The following is a 24145-nucleotide window of genomic DNA, read 5'->3' on the forward strand; positions in this document are numbered from 1 at the left end:
TCAGATACCTAATCCTGCATACTTAAACGAGGATACTAGGGTATAATTCCATACAACGCGCCAATAGAAACTGTGTATTCTAAAGGCTAGGCTTTAATTTATTTATTGAGTTAATTATTCAAATTACGGTGTCCTGGTTTATGCGGACAAAAAATCTGAGTCAAAAGTTTAATATAAGTTGCCAAAATCATTTGCCATGGCTCGATCCGACCGATAGCCTAAAGACTATTTATGTATATAGAGATCTAAATGTCCTATTTGAATAGTTAATTATAATCAATAAGTACACACCTACTTAAATTGTTTATTTTTCATTAAAATCAAATTAATTGTGTATTTTTCATAAAAAAATATTTTCATTAAAATCTGACAAGTGCTTCTCATAATCCTAGATATTTTCCAAATTCAGCATTAAAAAGTGATGACGTCTTAACCAATAATATTTCCAAAACTCATAATGGTTGTTTCTCGTTAAAACTTGACTTTGTATTAATGTAAGAGCTTGAACGATACCAGAGTTCTGGGAAACGTAGAAATTCTCCGAAAAAGACATTTTGCCTACAATTTCCATGTCATAGCTTTTACATTGAGAAATATAGGCCTAATGCTGTGTGAATTTAAATTCGTCGTCTTACAAATTTAAAATTAATTGAAACATTAATTAATGAGTAAATATTTCTATTTGCATATTTTAATTCTAATTATTTTACCTATAATGCAAAAATTGTCTAAATGTTATACAATAATATAGGATTGGTCATTTTTACGCCTAAGTAGGAGCTTTTCTCCTAATCAACCATTCAGTTACTAAAATTTTGGGGGTGGTAAAGGTAATTAATTATTTTAGTATCTAATTATATTATCATAATTTTAAACTTACTTAGTACCTGAGCTTAAAATTAAAATATTTATTTTCAACATTAAATTATAATTATTAAAATAATTTGACCCTAATCATATTTCAAATGTTAATTTTGTACTTTATACGTTTTTGGTTTCACTGATTTCATTATAAAAGACAAAGGATTGAAAATCATTTAGTAAATTCACATTTCGTTGAACTAATTCTGTGCAATCACAGTCATGGATTCTCGTGGATTTGACTAAACGCTTAATTAAATTAGCTTGTGTGCAATAAATCTTCAGTGAGTTAAGTTCCATACTAAATTGGGCTAATTTTGAGTTATGATCCGTCTATTATCACCAGTTAGGTATCTAAAACACTTAATACACTTAAAACCAACTTACATGTCCGAACCAAATCCTCAAAGCGTGCACTTTAACAAAATCATTCCACGCAATCCAAAATTCAAATCAAACTTCCATTAACACGTTCACGGCATTAAACGAACTGTTTTACTGAAATCACGAACACAAGTTGCACAGATGCGCGAACTTCGAAGTTCGAAATTCGAATGGGACGACGGCGCGTGGTGCGCGGGCGGTTGCGCTCAGCCGACTGAAGATTCTGAATCGCCCAGAATCTCGCCCAAACTGCGCAGGGCGGCTACCACGTAACGATAAACGTAAACAAAAGCTGATTTATCGCTAAGAAAGTGTAAGCTAATGGTGTTACGTTTAATTCCGCGGTTGTTAGCTTGAAGACGTTGGGTGGTACGGGTATTTACGAAATAGTTTGTAAGATAGAAAAGGAAATATTCGAATAAATATAGCTACTTATGAAGTCAGAGATAAAGTTTTAAAATAAAAAATATTTATATTCTGATTTCAATAATTTATTTGGCTACTGAATACACTAATTTACATACAATAAATCAGGTTTTCCATGACCTATAACGACTATAACGTTCCTCTACAACAACTTCATATCCTATACGGTGCGAATGAGAGAATAGTAATATAAGTATAAAATAAATAAATAGCTGATAGGCCCAGGGACTTCGGAAAATCATTGTTATATGGTTAAAATATTTCTTCTATCGTGTAGTTTGCAATGACTGAGTTCACAACCCTAGTGAAAGAAGATAAGTGTTTGAAATGGCGCACTCAGAATGACGCCATTAAAACCATTGACGCTCTAACTTAAAAAGCAGTTCAACACTGCAATATCTAAGTAAGTGATATTTTATTAACTAAATGTATAGTAGTTGAACTCATCAATCTAAGAACATCTTATCCTCACCACAGCATTAAACTAGTCTAGATTTTACCACCAAACCGCGAGCGTTCATCTGGTAGATTCTATAAATAATCCCGTATTAAATTAAATTCTCTATCATGAGATACGTCGCGGAATATCTTAGGCCACATGTACACACGACAGCTTATCAGGCTACCCGTTTTTGTTGCACACTCGCCCCTACTACAACTACACAAGAACCGGCAGTGGTTACCTTGACGTGCCGTCGTCTGTACATATTTTGAATTCATGCCAATTTTACACATGAACCATGTAGATTGATCCGGCGTAGATCAAGAAATAATTGTCTGCGTTAGACAAGGTGTAAACCACCGACCTTTAGATGGCCGATAGTTGGGCCCAATTCTAATTTGTGTGAAGAATCGGCCGATAACAAATCGGTGTAGTGTGCGCACTTTCATACATCTCATACTGATTAACAGCCCGACCCAACTATCGGCCAGCTAAAAATCGGTGGTCTGCACCTAGGCTACGACACGCTTGACTTAAGATGTCCCCTAGATGGGGCAGAGGGCGTCCTCAACAGTCCTCCATCGCGTTCGGTCTTGAGCTTCGCGCTTGATCTCGCTCCAGGTCTTGCCGATTTTCTTCGCTTCGTCTGCTACAGTGCGCCGCCAAGTTTTTTGGGGCGACCACGTTTGCGTTTTCCTTTGGGGTTCCAATCCAAAGCCTGCTTAGGGATGTGATCGGGATCCCTTCGGAGAGTGTGGCCAATCCATTTCCACTTGCGGCGCTTGATCTGATCTGAATCCGATCAAGGCTACGACACGCGACGGACGCGAACTGTGTGACTAGGTAGCTAGGTCCGACGAAATTTTTGTCTTGTCTGCGGCAGACAATAGATGAAATTTCTTAGCGTGTAAGAAGCCTTAGGGCTTCGTGCGGGCTCGGTCGATGCCGACGATGCCTCCAGCGTGATTAATTTAAATGAGTGTCCCGAACGGTCCATTTACATAATCTGCCAGACGTGTGATCACAGTGTTCTAACATTTCGATGTGAGCGTAAATTGGATGAAAGGATTGCTTTTCTTGCCGTATAAACTTTGGTTATTAGGTTTTTTGGTTTTACTTGCGTTCTCGCATTTCATTTAGTCGATAACGAATTAAAGTAATGTCTCTTACTGTCTTGTTTAACAGTATAATATGCCAGACGTGTGATCACAGTATTTAATATTTCAATGTGCAAGTAAATGGGATGAAAGGATAGCTTTTCTTGCCGTATAAACCTAGGTTATTAGGTTTTTTGGTTTCAAGTTGAAGAAACGTTACTTATTTTCTTATTGACAGTATAATCTGTCAGACGAAATTCGAAATTAAAACGTTATTATTCTTCTTGTTTATCAGTGCCAACCAAAAATTGCGATCCTTAAGATGTAGGTATTCACTTTTAGCTCAAAACACTATTATAATATTCCTTCCTATCTAGAAAGAACGCGTTTTATTAAATGCCACCTAAGCAAATTTTTTTCTTCTACAATTTATCAAATTGCACGCGAAACATCGCCCCAGTTCTTTCACGACAAGCAAATAACTTTAATACTTGACACTTGAAATATGCAAGAAAACATAAGTCCTGTTAATTAATAGCATGAAATGCAAAATACCAACGCAAAGCTTGCATATTAATGCAACAAAAACGTGGAACACACGTCTCTTTTTGCATTGAATTTTTATGTAAAAAAGGGAAATATTTTACTTTTTATCACGAAATGGCGTTGAGGCGATTACCATACTTGTTATTTTAACGGGCAGATTCAGTTGGAGCGAATAACTTCGGAAACCTTTTTAAGTTGAAAAAATATATTGAAAACTATATTATTTGAGTCACTTTATCCTTAAGTGAATCTTTGGACATCTGCCAACCTAATTATCATAAATCAATATCTATTGAAGGTTAACGTTAAACGTTAGATGCAAGAAATAATTACAGGTTGAACTTAACTGAAATGGAAGTAGAGTTTGTACACAGACAAAGAAGTTTAAGTTTAACAAGTCAACTACAAACGCAAAGAAACCTGTGTTTCGTATTCAACCTTATTTTGAATTTTTAAGTGACCCTCATGAAAACAAAATTCACAGTTAACACTGTTGCCGATGGTACATAGGACAGTAAATTAAAATAAATAGTTTTATGTGCTTACGTTCGACTGTACACTATGATTGCAATCAATGATTGAATATTCAGTAAATTATTTTAGTACCTACCAAACTAATTTCAAATATTATCATCACATCATTTTCAAAAACCAAAACCTATTTGGACCCATCAATATTATCTGGTAGCCTTACGAGAGCACCTCACAGTCAGCCTTTATATGCCGTAAATCAATTTTCTCTCGGCCTTGTGCATCCGGATCTACATTCTGCACGGTTGGGTTATCCTTTAAAACCGCCATTGTAACAATCACAGGATAATCTAGGGTGATATTACGAGTACCTATGTTATCAGAGAAAATAATTGGTTTTAATTGTGTACTTGTACTTGCGTTCTGTTAGTAATTTTCGATCAGTATAAAATCGTATGGATTAATTAATGTTCGCGTTAGCAAATCATGAGTCAAAGAAACTTTGCAACTTATACAAATAAGTTGCACAAGCATTGATGTCAATAATACTTCCGATTACAACTTGTTGTACTTTCAACTTTATTATTTCTAAATAAAGATCCCTTAATCAAGAGCTACGCATAAGCCATAATGATCTGCGTTTAGAACAATCCCTCTAATGTTAAGGCCGGGTAGCAGAGAAAATGGCGAAAATGAGGTTTTCATTTTTCATTTTTGAGGTACTAAACAGTAAAATTAAAGGCTAAGATTTTTATTGGGCATAGTTGAGGATATTTTTTTTAGGGCTATTAACGGATGGAAACACGATTTGATGAAGTTGACTCGATAGAATAAATTCCCAAAGTTACCTCTATTCGTTTTCTATTTATGGTTTTATTTTTAAAATAAGCGATTTGAGATTCTAAATCTTTTACTAAACTAAAGTTCAGAAATAACTCGAGGGCTTTTAACGGATGAAATTTTTATATTGCGTCTTATTTAGTTACTATGTTAAAAAATGTGGAAAAAATCGTCCATGACGGCTTGGACACTCTCAATCAGTCGCGCGGTGGCGCTTACGGAGGACGGACGCGTGTCAGTTTTTTGGCCGTGACAGTTCGCGATTTGTCAATATTTTTGACAATGATGACTTTGATGAGTCACAGTATAATAATATCAGTGTTACTGGAGAAAGATTAAATTTTTGATAATTTAAAATTATCAATTTTGTCTACCTATTGAAATTTAAATCGTTCGCATTCTTTTAAACGAAGACTCTACTCATGATACATAGTACATTCCTCAAATATGAGACAAAACCAATGAGTTAAAATTACATTTTAATAGTACCTACATACAATCGTCTTACACTCTTTAGAAGAGCACACTGACACAAATAAATAATAAAAAATACTGTCTAAGGTCTGTAGCTAAAGGTCTAAGCTGTAAGATAGAAGAATCTTCTAGCCAAAAAGATGGCAGATGCAGCATATGTCAACGGATTTAAAACTGGAGTTAATATGGCTGCTTTGGATTCGGTGGAAAGGCGTGCCAGAAGACTTATCGACAGCCCTACCCTTGTTGAAGCGGCGCTCCAGGAACTTGACAATCGCCGTAAGGTAGCATCCCTATCGGTTTTCTACAGGCTACACTTCGGAGAATGTGCGAAAGAATTACACGAATTAATTCCACCAGCCCCCTTCCATCATCGGGGAACCAGACGCAGGTTAGCGTACCATCCCTATATTGTTGACATTCCACCAGCTCGCACTAAGCGTTTCGATGACTCTTTTATAATGCGAACAGCTAGGGACTGGAATTCGTTGCCTGCTGCTGTCTTTCCCGAAAACTATAATCCGGGCCTCTTCAAGGCGAGAGTGAATAAGCACTTACAGGGCAGATATGTACCATCCTAGACTGCATCCCACTTAACATCAGGTGCGATTGTGGTCAAATACCTGCCTTGTTATATATAAAAAAATTAAAAAAAAATATGACTCCTTGTAGACTTGAGTGTCTAGAGCGTCCCTTCCTCCACCATGCGTAAGAATTTTCACAAAAATACTGTCTAAGGTCTGTAGCTAAAGGTCTACGCTGCAAGATGGAAGAATCTTCTAACCAAAAAGATGGCAGATGCAGCAGATGTCAACGGATTTAAAACTGGAGTTGATGTGACTCCTTGTAAACTTGAGTGTCTAGAGCGTCCCTTCCTCCACCATGCGTAAGAATTTTCACAAAAATACTGTCTAAGGTCTGTAGCTAAAGGTCTAAGCCGTAAGATAGAAGAATCTTATAGCCAAAAACATGGCAGATGCAGCAGATGTCAACGGATTTAAAACTTGGAGTTCATGTGACTCCTTCTAGACTTGAGTCTCTAGAGTCTAGAGCGTCCCTTCCTCCACCATGCGTAAAAGTTTTCCAAAAATACTGTCTGAGGTCTGTAATAAAAGTCTAAACTGCAAGATAGAAGAATATTTTAGCCACAAACATGGCAGATGCAGCATATCTCAACGGATTTAAGACTGGACTACTGGCACCACCTTGCAATGTCATCCTCTCATTGTTATCTGTAATGTAAATTATTTTTAAAATGTATTTAAAAAATAAAATGTTCGTTTTATTATTTCAATAATCTGACCTCTCAACTCAACTATACTACACAAACACCTTTGTTCGCAACTGTACTGACGAAACCTCGATATTATACTGTTAATTTAAGATGGCAAGCTCTTTGCTGCGGTAATGCACTCCAGGTGTGATGCTTATTGCTCATAGTGATTTTCGATACAGAGCCCCGTACATACGTTATACATAAATTATGGAAAGAAAACACCCAGACCAATACAAACAAATATGTATGCAATTTTAGTATGATATTTTTATTTATTAATAAACAAAAAGACTGAACAAAATTGATGCGTGTACTGATTAATGTAATTAACCACATGCAAAGCTTTGTGAATTGCAACAACTATAATTTATTATCCAAGCTCTAAATAATCGCTACTACGAGTAACTGATCATAAAATGTTTTTCCAATCGCTCAAGCTCCCGAGGATCTACCGATAGGTCGGGTGACGTAATCTTGAAATTCTTTTAGCCGGCGCGGAACTTCCGGAAGGTCGGGTGACGCCACGCCTCTTTGAACCGTGTTTACTTTGGCAGTTATATTCTATAATATTTATTCGATTCTAAAATATATTCCCAAAAATTTTGAAAGTTGTTTTAATTTGTATCACTTGGATATGATTTGTATTAGAAAGTGCTGTGAGTGTGACGCTTGAACGGAAGGAAGTCAACCTAACCTAACCAACTGCGTATTTCCAAACTGCGTATTTCTATACTGTGTAGCCGCGAGAGCTCTTTGGCGCGCTGTCTTCGGCGAAGTATTGCGCGCGCAGATTTTGACAGCGCGAAATACCTACTTTAGCAGAAATACCAAGCCTTGAAGCATCCGTATATTGAGTTAGTCACCCTACACCACACTTGTAGCTCAATTTTTAAGACCTATCACTATAGTTCCTTGTATTTTCGCACTGTACCTTTCCGAACGAACGAACCCTTGGTTGATACGGCATGAAACCTAATAAGCGTCATATTCTTTAATACAACTTATCCCATACCTCGCCAATCAAACCGGACTGTGTGATCCCATATTGCCCAGCTGAATGAACTACCCTATCGCTATAGCCTAGTAATAAGATTAGACGGGCCAGACCGACGGGCTATAGAGTTCCGTTGACGGCTAGTACTTGTCACGCCTAATTTAGTACCGCCAGCTCAAAATTTTGCCAGGATGAATATAATTAAATTGTAACTCAAACATATTAGGTACAGTAATACGAAATATCAAGTCGCATGTCTACATTGAGGCAGCAAAAATACAAAAAAGTAACTTAATAAACAAATGACGTAAGTAGCAACAGAAAACACAAACAAGACAAAAATTGTGTAAGAACAGTGCCACCTTACTTAGCATTTTTGTGACCCACGATGATGAAGTGCACGACGGCCCATGAAAGTAACGGACCGAAGTAAGTTTATTTTTAAATTAAAAAACCTTTCTCTAGAAATAGCCTAACTACTTAAGTCATCGTTCTAATTGAGTGTTGAAGACCATAAATGTAAGCTCATAAAATTATACTGCTTATCTTACAACCTACTCCGTAGCAAAAGGTCGTAACTTACTCGTATATTTCAATTGGGTTAGCTTATACTTTACGACCTGTAGTGGACAGGAGTTGAAATCTATTGGCTCTTACTATAATATGACGTCATGGATCGTCGAGTTAACTCGGCCTTTTGTCATTCAAAGATAACGGTCCTATACCTAATTCTGTTTATTTAGGTCACAGTCGTCATCACTAACTGATAGCATTCTACTAGAGAGCATAGAGCATCAATGATCATAATTCTTCATCTTTACTAAGACACCGCCTCTGTGGTCTAGTGGTAAGACCACCTGCTTCAGACGCAGAGGTCCCGGGTTCGATTCCCAGTGGGGGCAGATTTTTCTGTTCGGTTTGGTTGGTGGTAGGGCTTGTTTTAAGTCCGCCTGGCTAGCTACCACCATCTTACCTAAGTCTGTCGCCATAACAACAATGTTAACAGCATTGTTGTGTTGCGGCAGTTAGAGGTAAGATAACCAGTTCCTCCGTGGTTGAGGATTCCGGGTGAAGCTCGCTTCCACCTTCGGCCTGATCGTCACTTACCATCAGGTGAGATACAGACCAAGAGCTTCCTCGTTGTGGATAAAAAAACACTGTCATTTATTTTCTAGTTGACGTCATTCTACAAGAAAGAAAAAGCTCTAAAGCTTACGATTCTACGCTTACTAAGACGTAATTAAGACTACTGTCTTGTCCTACTAACTCATATTAAACATAAGTTTTTTCATTTTAGCCATAGACGTCCACAGCTGGACAAAGGCCTCCCTCAAGGTTTTCCACTACAATTGGACCTGCCTTGCCCACATTCAAGTGCTTCCCGTAACCTTCACCAGATCGTTGGTCCATAGAATAGCTCGTAGAACTGATGGCCGTTGATGCAGAAAACTTCTCAAGGCGACCACGAACCGGAAAACGTAGTGTAGCCTTTCTAATGTCGATTAAAATATTATAACCAACTATCCAACTTTGTGACACAACGCACGCAAAACATTTAAAGCGGACAAAACTATGACAAATACATCTCAAAAGTTTAATTTCGCTTTGCTAGTTTTAACATAGATCGCTTGGAAAGTTTCCACAAAACAATCTAACTATAAATAATGTTCTGAATACAAAACTCTGGAATAGTCAGGACTTTTAAACTGTCTGGAACTCTAGGACTAGTTAGTGTAAATTCCTTTAATAGTTTCCTTGTCTCTGTCTACCTTCATCATGGTACTAGCGGCCGCCCGCGACTTCGTACGCGTGGACCCCGTTTCACCCCCTTAGAGGTGGAATTTTGTAAAATCCATTCTTAAAGGATTTCCACACCCTATAAGGGACCTGGCAAATTTCAAGTTTGTATGTGTAAGAGTATTTTTGAGTGTGCGTGAGTGGTATTTCGCTTTTATGTATGTAGGATTAACCAGATAGGTGAGTAACTAAATTTAACGCCGGCGAAGCCGCGGGCGGAAAGCTAGTGTAAAATAAGTAATTAATTACCAGTATGGTTATAATAATATTATATTTAGTTTATAATTTAATCACTCACAGATATTTCAATATGCATAAAATTATATGCAAATTGCCTACTTTACCTACAGACTCCAAACCACACATTGCAGTAATTATTAATTAAATGTTGTTTGTTATAACTAAACACAGGAACCTATTACCTAATAATTCCCTTTAGTAATACGCTCCCAAACTGTCATCGGCTCGTTTGAGCCCGGACATACTGGCTCTTGAAAATTAAACCATAGACCCTACTAGTTGATCTCTTAGCAATAGTTTGAAAATAGTTTTAGAAACTATTTTGTCTTTAAGTTGCTTTTTACATTAGCAACGATTGTCGTTGGTCAAAAGATCTTTAGTTGTTTTGTGGCGCAAGCTCAGCATACATAAGGTATTTCTACATTGCTACGGATGTAGGTATAACGATACATCGAGAGTCGCCGATCTTGACTTATAGTACTTATTATTATTCTGTGTTATAAGTGAGAAATTGCAAGATTTTTGAGGACACACATTGGCGATAATACTGACTGATCATGAGTAATTCCATTAATCGTATTACCTATTAAGACTTTTTAGACGACTAAGTTGCAAAAATTACATGTAAATAAGGCCAATGGTGGCAGTGTCTTCTAGTGATCATCAACTGCTGAAATATTGTGGGGCAACCACTCACACAGCATTGTGAATCTTATACATTTCGTATTTATGCGATCTGACAGTGCGATCACGAGCAAAGAACACCACCTGATAGGTGCGGGCTGCGTTCATTTGATCTGACCGCAGACCGCATCCAGTGTTTATAAATTCTTTATTATTAATACTAGGCTAGTAAGTTTTCATGAACTCGATCAGTTGTTCAAAACAAATAGTAAGGGCTTTTCGATTGGAGGGCAGGAAATTAATATCACTCATTTACTGGAGCGACACACGTTTAAAATTCAGCACTGTTTGAGTTTTTAATTAAGTAAGTTAATCAATTATACGGTAACGGATCCATTTCACAGTTGAACGTAAGTCATGGGCGCTATTAACCATTTTAGGTGCACAGTGAATGTAGAATAGGGGTAACAATTTTGCTATGGACGTGTTCATTGGTTTTACTTATGTAATCATAATGTTGGTAATATTTTTATAGAGTGACATTATAAACATAATGATCACTTGCAGAATTGAATGTGATTTTAGGCCGGTTTAAGTTATATACGTTTTAAGGGTAGTACTACCCAACATTGATGAAATAAAACGCGGCCATAACAGCGTAATAACACTAGAAAATTTCGACGGGTTCATCCAGTGTCTAAGTAGCTTAGTTCGAAGAGCAGTCGCCCGGCAAGCAAGTAAAAGGTCGTGGGTTCGATTCTCGCCTTAGGCAGTTCGATTAGTTCAATTATTTTATTTTATTAATATACCTTTTAATCTGTGGAACCTTAAGCGCTCGCATGAGACCATACTAGTAACAATTGATTTCTTATGTGTCTCGATTCGCTTTTCAGTAATTCTAAAATAGTTTATTTCAAAATCTAGTTGACCCTCTAGAATTGACTTTTTTACATTTTGAATTATTCACACAGCGTCGCGTTGTATTTGCTAGACCACTTATCAACTCTCTGCAATCAACTAACATGCAATGAAGATAATATATTTACAACTAAAAATAGTGTTAAAAACGATCCCCATCAAAACTGACGTTCACCCACATAAATCAGAAGGCTTGCTGCTGGAAAAGACATCAATCGTGAAGAAATCAGCGGCGAGTCCATCGGATATCGCGGGGCTGGCTGGCCGAGTGGAAATTGATAAGCAGTATCTATCGACCTACCAACCTCTGGTTTACGACTCGGCTCGTTTTCTAACTGATTCGAATCACTCATACGGTTTTTCGTTGACACCGAATGTATTTTACGAGGAAATAAGGAATAAAGTAAATACTTTGAAAAAATTATAAGAATGTTTAAATAAATATTACAACACCTTAAAGGTTAATTCAGTGTTTTGTTAGGCCCAGTTTTTTGATTCGTAGTTAAAATAACCAATAGTCAAATTTGACAGATGTCAAGTGACAAGTGGTTAAATTTCAGAAAAAAATGTTTTTCGAACAATGGTTAGCTTGACTTTTAGTACATTTTTTAACTATTAGTTAACATTTTGTTAATATTTAACCATTAGTAGCAAAATTTAACAATTTGTTATTTTAACTATGAATCAAAAAACTGGGCCTTAGTAAGTGCAAACATCAGACGAAATAGTTTGAATTGTGTTCGCTTCTATTTTCGTCAAAATATAGGCACCCTATTTAACTTTCACAATCAAGTCGAATCTAATAAATATTTATATCAAAAGAATAAGACGTTGTGTTCGAAAAAGAAAACACTCCTTTGAAAGTCGTATAGCAAAAGCTTCACATACAATATAAAGCACCACACAGATGAAATAACTGAAATGTGTTTAAAACGTTAAATGTTCTACGAAAAACAAAAGAAGTAACATATTCCGCGACCGTCAAGTGTTTTCTTTTGAAATGTTCTCTCAATTAAACGTCATGTTCATGCAAACTTTATGTTTTACAAAAACAAAAGAAGAACATATTCCACGACCGGCAAGTGTTTTCCTTTCAAAATATTCTCTCAATTAAAGTAATCGATCACACGCACCGAATGTTTGATTGCACACACACACCCGTAGGCGTGAATGAAAGGCATTGATGCTTTTTCAGTCCCCTTTCCGACCGTCGATATCATCTGTAAAACTGAAAACCTCGACTCATGTTCTTTTGAAAAAAAACGCACTTGTGTGCTTTTTCGAGTACATCGTGTTCGAGTTATGCGGTGGCAGGTGGCTGTAGCATATTTCAATAGACTTTACATAAAAGTGTAAATAGCTTTATGTTAAAAATGTAATATAAAGAGTTACGATATAATACACAATACACGCACAGTCAAAGTTGACTCATCGGTATAAAGAGTCATATTAAGACCACCAAAAAATAAATAGGCAAGATTCTGTGCGTACACAATGAAATTGAATGCAGTTTTAAAGACAAAATTGAAATCATATTCACGAAATATTCTCTTGTTAGCTTAATGTTTTCAGCATCAGAACAAGAAAAACGTGATCACCAATTTCACTGATTGAAATTCCTTTTTATTAAGTCCTTTAGAAAAACTAATGGTTTAAATGATTTAATCGAATTGTTCTATCAAAGAAAGCATTTAATAATCATCCTGCAGTTCTTTCATCTCAATTCTCAGTATTATTGGTTCGCATTTTCATTAGCTGTATTTTAAAGCTCTTGGTCTTTTCGTTAAAATAAAATCAGCAAATTGTTAAAAAACAAAAGAAAAACATGCACAGTGGGCACAAACAAGCAGAAACAAGACCATAAACAAAATGCGGAACTGATTTTCAGATTTTCATTCTGTTTTACGCCTCAATAATAATTATTAATAATTTTTCTGATGTCTCATTTTACTACCTACATTTCTTTTTTACTGTACGCCTCTTTTATTTTTTATCCACCCACAACGAGGAAGCTCTTGGCCTGTATCTCATCTGATGGTAAGTGACGATCAGGCCGAAGGTGGAAGCGTTCACCCGGAATCCTCAACCACGGAGGAACTGGCTGTCTTACCTCTAACTGCCGGAACACAACAATGCTGTTAACATTGTTGTTATGGCGACAGACTTAGGTAAGATGGTGGTAGCTAGCCAGGCGGACTTAGAACAAGCCCTACCACCAACCAAACCGAACAGAAAAATCTGCCCCCACAGGGAACCCGGGACCTCTGCGTCTGAAGCAGGTGGTCTTACCACAAGACCACAGAGGCGGTTAAATACAATACCGATCTGAAATGCTTGTTGTGTCTTAAATGTAAATAAAATTCAATAGTACCTAGCATGCAATCATTTTCAATATTGTAGGCTTGATTCTCATCTTAAGAGTACTCAAGTATAATTTCATAGTACATACCATCAGTAATACGTTGGTATTGCAAGAACAGCTTGTGATCTATGATATAAATTTTCTTGGCAATGTTTAATTGGTGTGTCTAAACGCGCAGACAGGAATAAATATCCTTGTTTGCAGAGAGGTTTGAACTTTGCGTAACTTAAAGTTTCCCGTGAGATGGATGCTGCACCACTGTGCAAAATGCATGTGAGGGCATAAGCGTATAAATAAGCATCACTTGGTGCTACGAAGTCGTAAAGTTAAGTTAGTACTCATTTAATATAGTTAGTTTAACAGAAATTCTCTCTCGTAATTAAATATGCAGTAACTAAGTATAATTATTGAAGCCAAAGAACTAAGCAAATATAAAGATCACTCAGTTGAGTAGATATTGATTCAGTAAACGCGATAGTGTGAGAAACCTGAAAATTAATCTCAATAGATTGAAAATGAATTGAGCACTTTAACTTTGAAATCTGCTGTCTAACCACTTGGTAGTGACTAGTGTGTCTTAACTAAAGACTCTTTCCCACGGTTTTTTGCAGGATCCCGTTTAGTAGTATACGTGTTTTAATACAGGTTTTAATACTAACATTCCTAAGAACATCCCGTTTGCTGTCCCGCAAAAAACCAAACTGTTCGAAATTGGAATTCACAAACACACACGTGTGTTCACATGACAGTCAGTTTTGCGGGATCCAGTAATACAGGATGCCATTGCTGCATTGGGAAGGGCCCTAAGATAAACTCAGGATCAAGACGACAACGTTAGTATATAGTTTAATCACAAAGATTAAGTTTAATTTTATTAAGCCACGATAGCCGAACGGTGAAGGGGTCGGACTGGCCGACTCGAGATCCGAGGAACGCGGGTTCGAATCCTGCCGCCGCTTCACTATTATAGTGAGCCCACTTAGCTTAACACGAGGGGTTAACTATAAGTATTTGAGCAATACAAATTACTAATAATCTTTAAAAATAAAGAAAGAGGCGTACCTATTGTTTGTAGTATTCAATTAATCTTTTACTTCAATATCAAAACCTTTGGAAGCAATAAAACGTATTCCAACACCAAGATCTAAACGAACCGTATCGTTTTACTGACATTCAACCTGTTTATTATCGAATTTCTTTTTGATACAAAGGCAATAAAACGTTTAGAATCCGCCCTTTGTTGGCTAGAGAGGCTTCGGGTGTTTTTATTTTGTTTTTGCGAATGAAAACAATGCTTTAATCTGGACAATACCTTGGAAATCTTGAGAGCTACGAATTTGAAAGTGGTACCTACTCGTAATAATTAAAAGGTGCCAATTTTTCCTTGGGCGTGAAATTGTAAACTCACGTTGACATTCATCTCCCAACGTTACGTTAGGTTAGATTGTAATCTCGGTCACATTAGAATCTGACGTAGAGAGATCTACGTCAGATTCTAATGTGACAGAATTCATAATTTTACGGTGACAAATATCAATACTAATGATCAATAATAATTGAACTCCAAGTTTAACTACCCTTTTTAACAGAAACTTCCAAATATTAGTGTTGCCAAAGTTCAACAAAAAACAACGCAACTTGTGTCAAAAGTATCAAAATTAAAAATCGCATACACTTGGCGTAAAGTCTAATCTATTTCTAATAAGACTCAAAGACAGTGATGAATGAACCGACAAGCTTCGAAATTAATCCTCCAACTCCAAACTCACATAGGTAATGTATGGAATTTTAAATATTATGTCAATGCTAGAAACGCGAATTGAATGCGCCGCCGAAATAAAATATTGAAACGAATAAATTTTAGGAGCCCATAAAATATGCGCGGTTTTTATTTCGCTCTCGTAGTTAAATTTTCAGTATTGAAAGGTCGTTTCATATCGGCTGATATTTTTCATACGCAACGCTAAAATTTAGACTTACACAAAATGGACATGGTATGTTATATCCGTAGACAACTTTGTGAGATAGACGCTTCTTTTTTTTACTTCTTACGAAAGATACTCTGGATATTTAATGCTAAATAATAATTACAATGAAAAATTCCAAAACCAAACCTCAAAATCTTTGTTTAACCTTTGTTTGAGATATGGAAATCATTGAGGACTATGTTCAGCAGTGGACGTCTTTTAGCTGAAAGATAACATTAAGGAAAGGGAAAACAAACTTTTCAGATTTGGTATACAGTGTGTTTGGTTACCGATGTCCGACCTGTTAAGGTTGCGTTCTACTTATGAAACTGAACAACTTTTCCCAATAAACATTAATTGTCGAACTACAAAAAAAAGTTCGGTATCCCATACAAAATGTATCGGCTAATATTTCATTTCTTATGGGAGACCAACATTTTTTTTTTCGTATTTCGACATAATTATATTTATTGGGAAAAGTTGTTCAGTTTCATGAGTAGAACGCACCCTTAACGGGTCAGACATCGGTAACCAAACACACTGTATAATGTAATATTTTATGTACGCAAAGATCAAGTAATAGAGTTAAGACTCAGTTTATAGTCCAGGCTTTACATACCTACTTTCCGTATTCACCCATCGAAGTGAGTTTATGGACAAAGTTGTCTATGGTTATTCAGATGCAATATTATTGGGCTAGTTAATCTTTCATTGGAATGTAAAATTTATTGGTGACACAATGAGTGTTCACAAAATACATGAAATATTTACAAGTGGCCAGCTGGTCCCGTTTTTGATTGAAAATGCAATTGTTTTGGAATCCCACAATTCGGGGTTTTAATATTTTATTGATAATACTCAGCACATTCCCAAAATCAAACATAATTACTACGAGTAGGGAGTTTGTTGGAAATATTGATTGATATTGGATTGAGCTCCGTGTATTTTGTAAATAAATATAGTCTGAACGATTTTTCTAAGTGTATTTCGAGTTTATCTTGTATTTCTAACGGTGTACTCTATGTGACATTGTTGGCAAGCTCCTAAGTGACTTCTTAGTGTAAAAAACAGGAAACACAAATTAAGTGACTTTGACTTATCGTAAACCAGTGACCTTTGAATTCGTTTTTATTTACTATTGTGATAATCACTATAAAATGTCTCCCAAAAATAAATTTTGCGGTGGTTGTTTACAAAAAATAGAGGACAAACGTAGATGCTTGATGTGCATGGCGTGTAAGAAACATTACGACCTGGTGTGCGCCGGTGTCAGTGAACAGCGGTTCCACGGGACGCTTGTCGGCGAGCACAGGGACCGGTGGCGGTGCGTCGCCTGCGTCAGCGCGCAGCCTAAGCGCGACAACACAAACACGCCGGTCCGGGCCGCCGTCGACGGCGTCACGGTGAGGAGGGGCGCCAACACAGTGAGCCCCGTCAGCCTGGACGTGTCCATGCTGGAGCGGCCGCCACTGGACGACACCGCGCACAACTTGACCGTGGAGTTGCCGGACTTCCACGCGCTGGTCCTCGAGTTGAGGCAGTTCCGCGAGGAGGTGCGGGAGGAGATGAGGCAGCTCCGCGAGGAGGTGCGTGAGGAGCTGAGGGCTGTGTGCGCCCGGACCGATGCCGTGTGCGACGAGGTGCGGAAGCTGACGGGCCGGGTGACCCGCTGCGAGGACAGGGTCGGAGCCGTCGAGCAGCGCCTGCACGCCATCAACCTCGCCGTGCAGAGCGGCGCCACGGCCGGGACGGCGCGGATGGACGCGCTCGAGCAGCGGCTGGAGGCCGGGGCGGCGCCCGGGCCGGGGGCGAGCGCGCAGCTGGAGCGCACCGTGGCCGAGCTCAGGCTCGAGCTCAACGAGCGGGACCAGGAGGCCCTGCTCGCGGACCTCGAGATCGGCCACCTCCCGGAGGAGAAGGGGGAGAGCGTCGGGCACAGCGTCGCGGTGCTGGCCAGCCGGCTGGGCGTGGCGCTGGACGAGCGGGACGTGGTGTTCGCGGAGCGCGTGGGCGCGCCGCCGGCCGAGACGGGCGGGCGCGCGCGGCGCGTGGTGGTGCGGCTGGCGCGGCGCCGCCTGCGCGACGAGCTGCTGCAGGCCGCGCGCGTGCGTCGGGGCCTGGTCGGTGAGGGCGGCACGCGGGTCTTCATTAATGAGCGCTTGACCCGGCCGAACCGCCAACTCTTCCACCGGGTGCGGGATGAGTGTCGTAGGCTTCAATGGAAATACTCCTGGACGAGGCGTGGTCGCATTTACGCTCGTAGGAGTGATGGTGCTGAGGTTCGGCAGTTCCGCTCGCTCGGCGACGTGGAGAGAGTATTCGGCGCACCCGCGATATGACTCGGAACAACCTGTAAGAACAGTTTCATTAGTCACACATTCTACAACTTAAAAATAAATTTGTCATACTTTAAAACTTTATTACCTGGGCCGCCTTATTGTAGTTATTATTGTTGTAAGGTGTTAGTAATTGTAAGTCATAGGATAAATCATACACACAATAGATCAATTATTGTTGTGTTGGTTGTATTGTCAGATATTCTCATCATTCCACAACTTCTTGTATGCAATGTAGACAATTTTGATTTCATGTTACAGTACAAATGTTGCTCTGAATACAGACAGAGTCAATACATTTTTTTAATCTTTCTGCGGCTATGTTATTGCACTGTATCGGATGGTCATTGTACTATCAGGTGTGTACACCAGTCAAACTATATCATTCATATACATTTCCATAAAATTATAAACTATAATGACATTAGAAACAAATTCTTAATGCTATATAAATTAATTTATACTGAGTCCAGGGTAATGACATCTGTGACCACGGCACTATGGTACGTTAGTAACTTATCAAACGCACAGGCCTGGGGCTAAAAAAATTATTAATTGGCCTTTACAACGCAGGCTCTCTGTGCACAAAACAGGAAGAATTTATTGTTGGGGTGGAGGAATTGGCACCGGATATATTGGCAATAAACGAAACGTGGCTGGGACCGGGAGAGGATGACAGAGCTCCCAAACTGGTGGGGTACCAATTCAGACACGCTCCGAGACCTGGCCATGTCAGGGGGGGCCGGGGTGGCGGGGTCGGTTTTTATATACGTAGGGGTCTGAATTTCAAGATTAGCCAGCATCCCATTGGAACGGCAACTGTGGAGCAGATGTGGCTGAATGTACGGCTGCCCGGTCAGAGGATAGTGGTGGGCACCGCCTACCGACCTCCGTGGCAGGACGTGTCCGTATTCCTTGAGGCTATAACAGAATCAATTACCTCTTTCTCCGGGGTGGACGGAGTGTTCCTGACTGGTGATTTTAATATTGATCTGCTTGATAGTGGTAGTGCTAAATGTAAGGCTTTCACTGATTTCACACAAAGCCTGAGTGTCTCTCAACTAATTGGTGAGCCGACACATTTCACTGATCACAGTGCCACACTGATCGATGTGATGTGCACTGACATGCGGGCGGGACAGGTGACGGTGAGCCATTCACCTGATCGTGGGGGGCATGCGATGCTACTAGCGGAGGTCAAGGTGGAGGTGGAAAAGCCGTGTCCTAGGTGGGTGACGTACAGGCCACTAAAAAGTATTGTGTTGGAGCAACTGGATAAAGATCTGGGGCTAATTAATTGGAATAATATTGGAAGTCTCAATGATGTGAATCACATGGTTAGGGGGTTCTCGAGTTGTATTCTGGGACTAATGGACCTACATGCGCCAACTAAAACTAAGAAATTTAGGCACCCTCCTCACCCTTGGATAACTGACACCGTTAAGTCTATGATGCGCATTAGGGATAACTACCATAGAAAATTTAAGAAGCACGGGACAGCAACTATTAGGCAAGCTTACAAGGAGATGAGGCATATAGTCATTGCAGCAATTGAACAAGAAAAAAAAAGTTACTTTGACAGACACATAAACAACAATTACAGGGACTCAAAGAAGTTGTGGAAAAATCTTAAGAGCACCATATTGCCAAACAAAAGGGACTCAAATGAGCTGCCTCCCGCATTTAATGACCCTGACAAATTGAATGTTCATTTTTTGAACGTCCCTGGGCAGGATGAGTCAAGTATTTCGCAGCTCACTTTCTTTGAACATAATAGGCTTAATATGTCGGCATCATTTACATTAGGTACGGTGAGCAGGGAAGTGGTAATGAATACCATCAAAGGCCTGCGTTCAAACGCAATGGGTTGCGACGGCATGTCTTTGGACGTATTGCGGCTGACACTGCCGCAATCACTGGAGGCCATCACGGCAATAATAAACCGCTCATTACTTGAAGGTGTGTTCCCTGACGATTGGAAGACAGCAGTGGTTAAGCCCCTGCCTAAGACCGGCCAGCCAGCATCAATGCAGGAGTTACGACCTGTCAGTCTCCTTCCATGTTTGTCCAAGGTCTTGGAGAGGATAGTGTGCAACCAATTGACTGATTACCTTGAAAAACACAATATGCTCCCTGCTCTGCAATCTGGTTTTCGTAAGGGTCACAGCACGGCAACTGCTCTGGCGGATGTGGTGGATGGACTGCTTGCTTCTCAGGACCGGGGCATGGTGTCCGCCCTCATATTGCTTGATTTCTCTCGCGCTTTCGATTCTATAAACATACCATTGCTATTGTCAAAACTCAGCTATTACGGCCTCGAGGCCGGAGCTGTGAGGTGGTTCCACAGCTACCTGACCAATAGGAAACAATATGTCGAACTGAAGCTGAGGGACGGGTCAGTGTTGCAGTCAAGTCCGAGGTCAGTCACAAGAGGGGTACCCCAGGGATCTATATTAGGCCCTATTTTGTACATTTTGTACAGTGCCGACATCACGGAACATATTGCACATTGCCAATATCAGTTGTATGCAGATGACCTGCAACTGTTCCTTTCGTTTCGGCCAGACGACCACGCATGTGCTATTAACATGCTTAACATGGAGCTGAAGGGTGTGTCTGACTGGTGTACGGATAATTGTCTTGTTCTGAATCCCAAAAAGTCTAAACTGATGCTGATAGGTACTCCTAAAAATATTTCTAAATTGGATAATGTCACACTGGGAGTGGAACTGAATGGCGAAATAATAGAGAGAGTCACAGAGGTCAGAAACCTGGGTTTAGTGTTCGATAGCAAATTAAGATTCGAGAGCCATATCATTGAATGTGTCAAAAACTGTTTCTACAGACTGAAACTGTTGTACAGAGTAAGACCATACTTAAGCATAGAACTCAGGCAGACATTATGTGAATCACTTATCCTATCAAAACTTAATTATTGTGACACAGTTTATGGCCCTTGTCTACTGGGTAGATCATCCAGGCTCTTGCAAAGGGTGCAGAATGCATGCGCGCGCTTCTGTTTCCATATCCCACCTAGGTCACACGTGACCCCATTCCTGAATGCAGCCAATCAGTTAAAGATGGCAGCGCGCCGTAGGCTGCACCTGGCAACCATGCTCTTCGGAATTATCACAGCCTCACGGCCTGGGTATCTATCAGACAGGCTCATGAGGTCTCAGGAGCGTTGCGGTCATAAGAAGCGTTCTTGCACTAACATCTTTCTAACTCCTAGACATCGGACGTCTGCCTTTCGCGGGTCGTTCAAATTCGCCGCTTCTCGCTGCTGGAATGACTTGCCCCCGCCGCTGCGCGCACTGAAAGTTAAAAATACATTTAAGGTTAAAGTAAAGAGTCATTTATTATCATTACAAAAGGCCGATGAGGGGCAGACATATCATCACTTACCTCTCGGATCTGCGCGGCGCCTGAGGGGGGCATAGATGTACTGGCCCGCCTCTGGATTCGTGCTCTTTTTCTTTTTCCGTGTCTGCGGATTCCTTCTTTCCCATATGCTGCCTGTAAGCACACGGGGGTGGCTCGATCAAATTCACGGCTATTCGTTGCTTGCCCCACCGTTTAGTGCACTGAAAGTTACAAACACGCTTAAGGTTCAAGTGACAGTGGTTAACATGGCAAAGAGACAGGGACGTATTTTATTTTATTTACCTTCCGGAACTGTGGGCAGCTGAGGGTGGATTGATGCGCCGGCCAGTCCGTGGAGTTTCCAAAACTCATGCTGTGCCCTCGTTTGTGCTGTCGCCGCCATGGCGGAATACGTAACTCGCGACAGCCGTGTAGAAGGCATGTCAGTCTCACAGGTTCTTGGTGCGTGGAGAGTGGCGGGTCATTATGCGTCTTGTTCTCACTAGGTACGTGGCAACACGTGGAAATAACGTTTCTCAAAGACGGACGTGATGAATAGATGACGGGGGAGCGATGAGCGAATGGCAGAGCGTCGTATTGTAACTTGACAGATAGTTACCCGGAAATAAAAATGTAAATGTCACAGACCAAATGGAAGAATTCTGTGCACAGCTGATAATGCAATGGCTATAGATGCAACTATTTGTTTGTATGTTTTACTTTAAGGTTATGTTCCGTTTTTATTTTATTAATTTATTAATTTTGACATTTAATTTCAAATTTTTTCATTATTATTAATTAATATTGTTTTAATTTAAATTGATTTAATTTTTTATTATTATTTCTTTTTTTTGTTTGTTACACTGACATTGAATCTTTATTGTTTATTATGTTGTACGCTTTGGAGCTCATTATTATTATTGTTTTATTTTATTTTTTATTTTTTTTTATTTTTTTCGTTCTATTGATTAGTTTTATAACACAGCATGCCCATACGCCCAAGGCGTCCACTGAAAATCAGTGTCCAGCCATGCATTTAGCTGGTTGGATATACTGAGTGGGCGTCCTTTTTGGCACATCGCCTTTATAGACATTTATAAGTATTATTATTGTTATTGTAATTTTTTTTATTTTTATTTCCATATTAATGTCCTGATTTATTGTTTCTTTTTTGTGTGCCAAATAAATCATTCTTTCTTTCTTTCAAATAATAATTTTATTTTATTGTATCCATCAGTTATTCAGAAGTTTGTAATTGTTTCCCAGTTTCGCGCTTATAAGTTAATGTTTTAGGCTTAGTTGCACCACCTAACTTTAACGGTAACTATGACGATATCCGGTGCATTTTGTATGGAGTTTGACAGATTTTTGACGTTTGTCAAAGTTAAAGTAAGATGGTGCAACCCAGCCTTAGAGATTAAGACTTTACCAACGTTGTTCCAGAGCCAGTTCATCATTCTGCTGTCATCAATCTTCATCCCGATCAACGCCGTTCGTCTCCACAAACTATTCCAATACCTAGACGGCTTCAAATCCAACCACAAACTCCGAGGGTTCCTTCACGTTGGCAACGACTACGCAGTCTTCCTAAAACTGCCAAACCCTCACGACAAATACCTAATATACGAACTGTACGAAGCAAAAAACATTCCAGACCGAGGCAAGTACAGTCCACGACTATTAGCAATTTCAAAAGTACCAGTAAACTACATAAAAGAGCAGCTGAAGATATTCCGAAGCGAACTTTATAAAGCAAAATATGTCGACACTAATGTGGTACCTGGAACGCAAGTGAAAACTCTGAGGGAATGGCAAATAGAAAAAGCTCTGAATTTCGCCAGCGAAGGCAGAGCTTTTGAAAATAAAGCGCCTATTCTTAGAACCGTGCTGTAATCAACAAACGTATCAAGTTTCAAAAGAGTTCCAACTAAAATAACACTTATTAGTGCTTCATCATTAGTCTCTTCGAATTCAGTAAAATATATAAATACGACGAATATAATTACGACTAATCTTTTTTTGTACGATTAATGCTTAAATTACTAAAAAATATTAAACGTTCTAATTTAATAAATTATCCTTTTTTGTTTTTGTGTTTTGATGTTCATCTGTTTAATTATATGCTGAAACTGAGTAGCAAATCGGAAATAACCAAGCTAAAACAAAGAAAACAATAATGGTCCGTCGACAAAAAATCTTGGTAAACATTGAATTGACTTTTGAATGAAAAGCATTAAACAGTTGCAATTTCAAAGCCGCTGTACATAAAAATATTGATTTTGACACAACTCGATCAAAATATGTAAGTTACTGAAAGTAATAAACATGACGGTAAGCTTAAACATCAAGAACTTCATTATAAAGCAATGAAAACTAACTCTCTGAAGTGCATTAGTGTAATACAACTTAACATTTTAGTTTGAAAATTAAATATGGCTGCCTTTACACTGACGCGACGCCGCCGCGTCTGTGTGTAACTTTATTAGGAACTTATTAAATTTAAATCACCAATTTCTGAAAGTGATTTTGTGAGCAGGAACTTTGTATCTGATCATGATTTCAAAGTACAAGACTTTGAGGTCTGTTTTTTGAGTTAAAAGAGATAAAGACTAATAAGAAAAATATAGTCAAAGTTTACTGAAATAAAAAAGATCATAGCAGAGCGTGGTTTCGATCCACGGACCTCTGGGTTATGGGCCCAGCACGCTTCCACTGCGCCACTCTGCT

At 39.1% G+C, this 24145-nt stretch overlaps 3 protein-coding genes and 1 non-coding gene across 5 annotated transcripts in view; 1 reads left to right on the forward strand and 3 right to left on the reverse strand.

The window, feature by feature from the left end:
• The window catches only part of LOC135074454 (uncharacterized), an 86927-nt gene extending 85482 nt beyond the window's left edge, over positions 1-1445 (reverse strand). The window contains exon 1 of the mRNA XM_063968749.1: positions 1249-1445. The gene's annotated coding sequence lies outside the window, so the exon portion shown is untranslated. The remainder of the gene's footprint in view (positions 1-1248) is intronic.
• Positions 1446-15652: 14207 nt separating this feature from the next.
• Positions 15653-23396, forward strand: LOC135074452 (uncharacterized). Its single transcript, XM_063968747.1, has 2 exons — positions 15653-15746; positions 22862-23396. Exons 1-2 carry the CDS (start codon positions 15738-15740, stop codon positions 23309-23311), a joined length of 459 nt encoding a protein of 152 aa, XP_063824817.1. The 5' UTR covers positions 15653-15737; the 3' UTR covers positions 23312-23396.
• LOC135074939 (uncharacterized) lies at positions 17811-22136 on the reverse strand. Of its 2 annotated transcripts, XM_063969304.1 has the most exons (5): positions 21722-22133; positions 21461-21639; positions 21271-21369; positions 20167-20326; positions 17886-18069 (listed from the first exon to the last, which is right to left on the reverse strand). In XM_063969304.1, the coding sequence occupies exons 1-5, from the start codon at positions 21788-21790 to the stop codon at positions 17971-17973; spliced, it is 606 nt and encodes a 201-aa protein (XP_063825374.1). In that variant the 5' UTR covers positions 21791-22133; the 3' UTR covers positions 17886-17970. The 2 variants fall into 2 exon arrangements, with proteins under 2 accessions (XP_063825372.1, XP_063825374.1); XM_063969302.1 differs by lacking the exon at positions 20167-20326 and having other exon boundaries at positions 17811-18069; positions 21722-22136.
• A 677-nt stretch (positions 23397-24073) lies between the features above and the next one.
• Trnam-cau (transfer RNA methionine (anticodon CAU)) lies at positions 24074-24145 on the reverse strand. The gene has a single exon. It is a non-coding gene; the product is annotated as a tRNA-Met (tRNA).

Source organism: Ostrinia nubilalis, chromosome 9 (genome assembly GCF_963855985.1).
Source record: "Ostrinia nubilalis chromosome 9, ilOstNubi1.1, whole genome shotgun sequence".
NCBI lineage: Eukaryota > Metazoa > Arthropoda > Insecta > Lepidoptera > Crambidae > Ostrinia > Ostrinia nubilalis.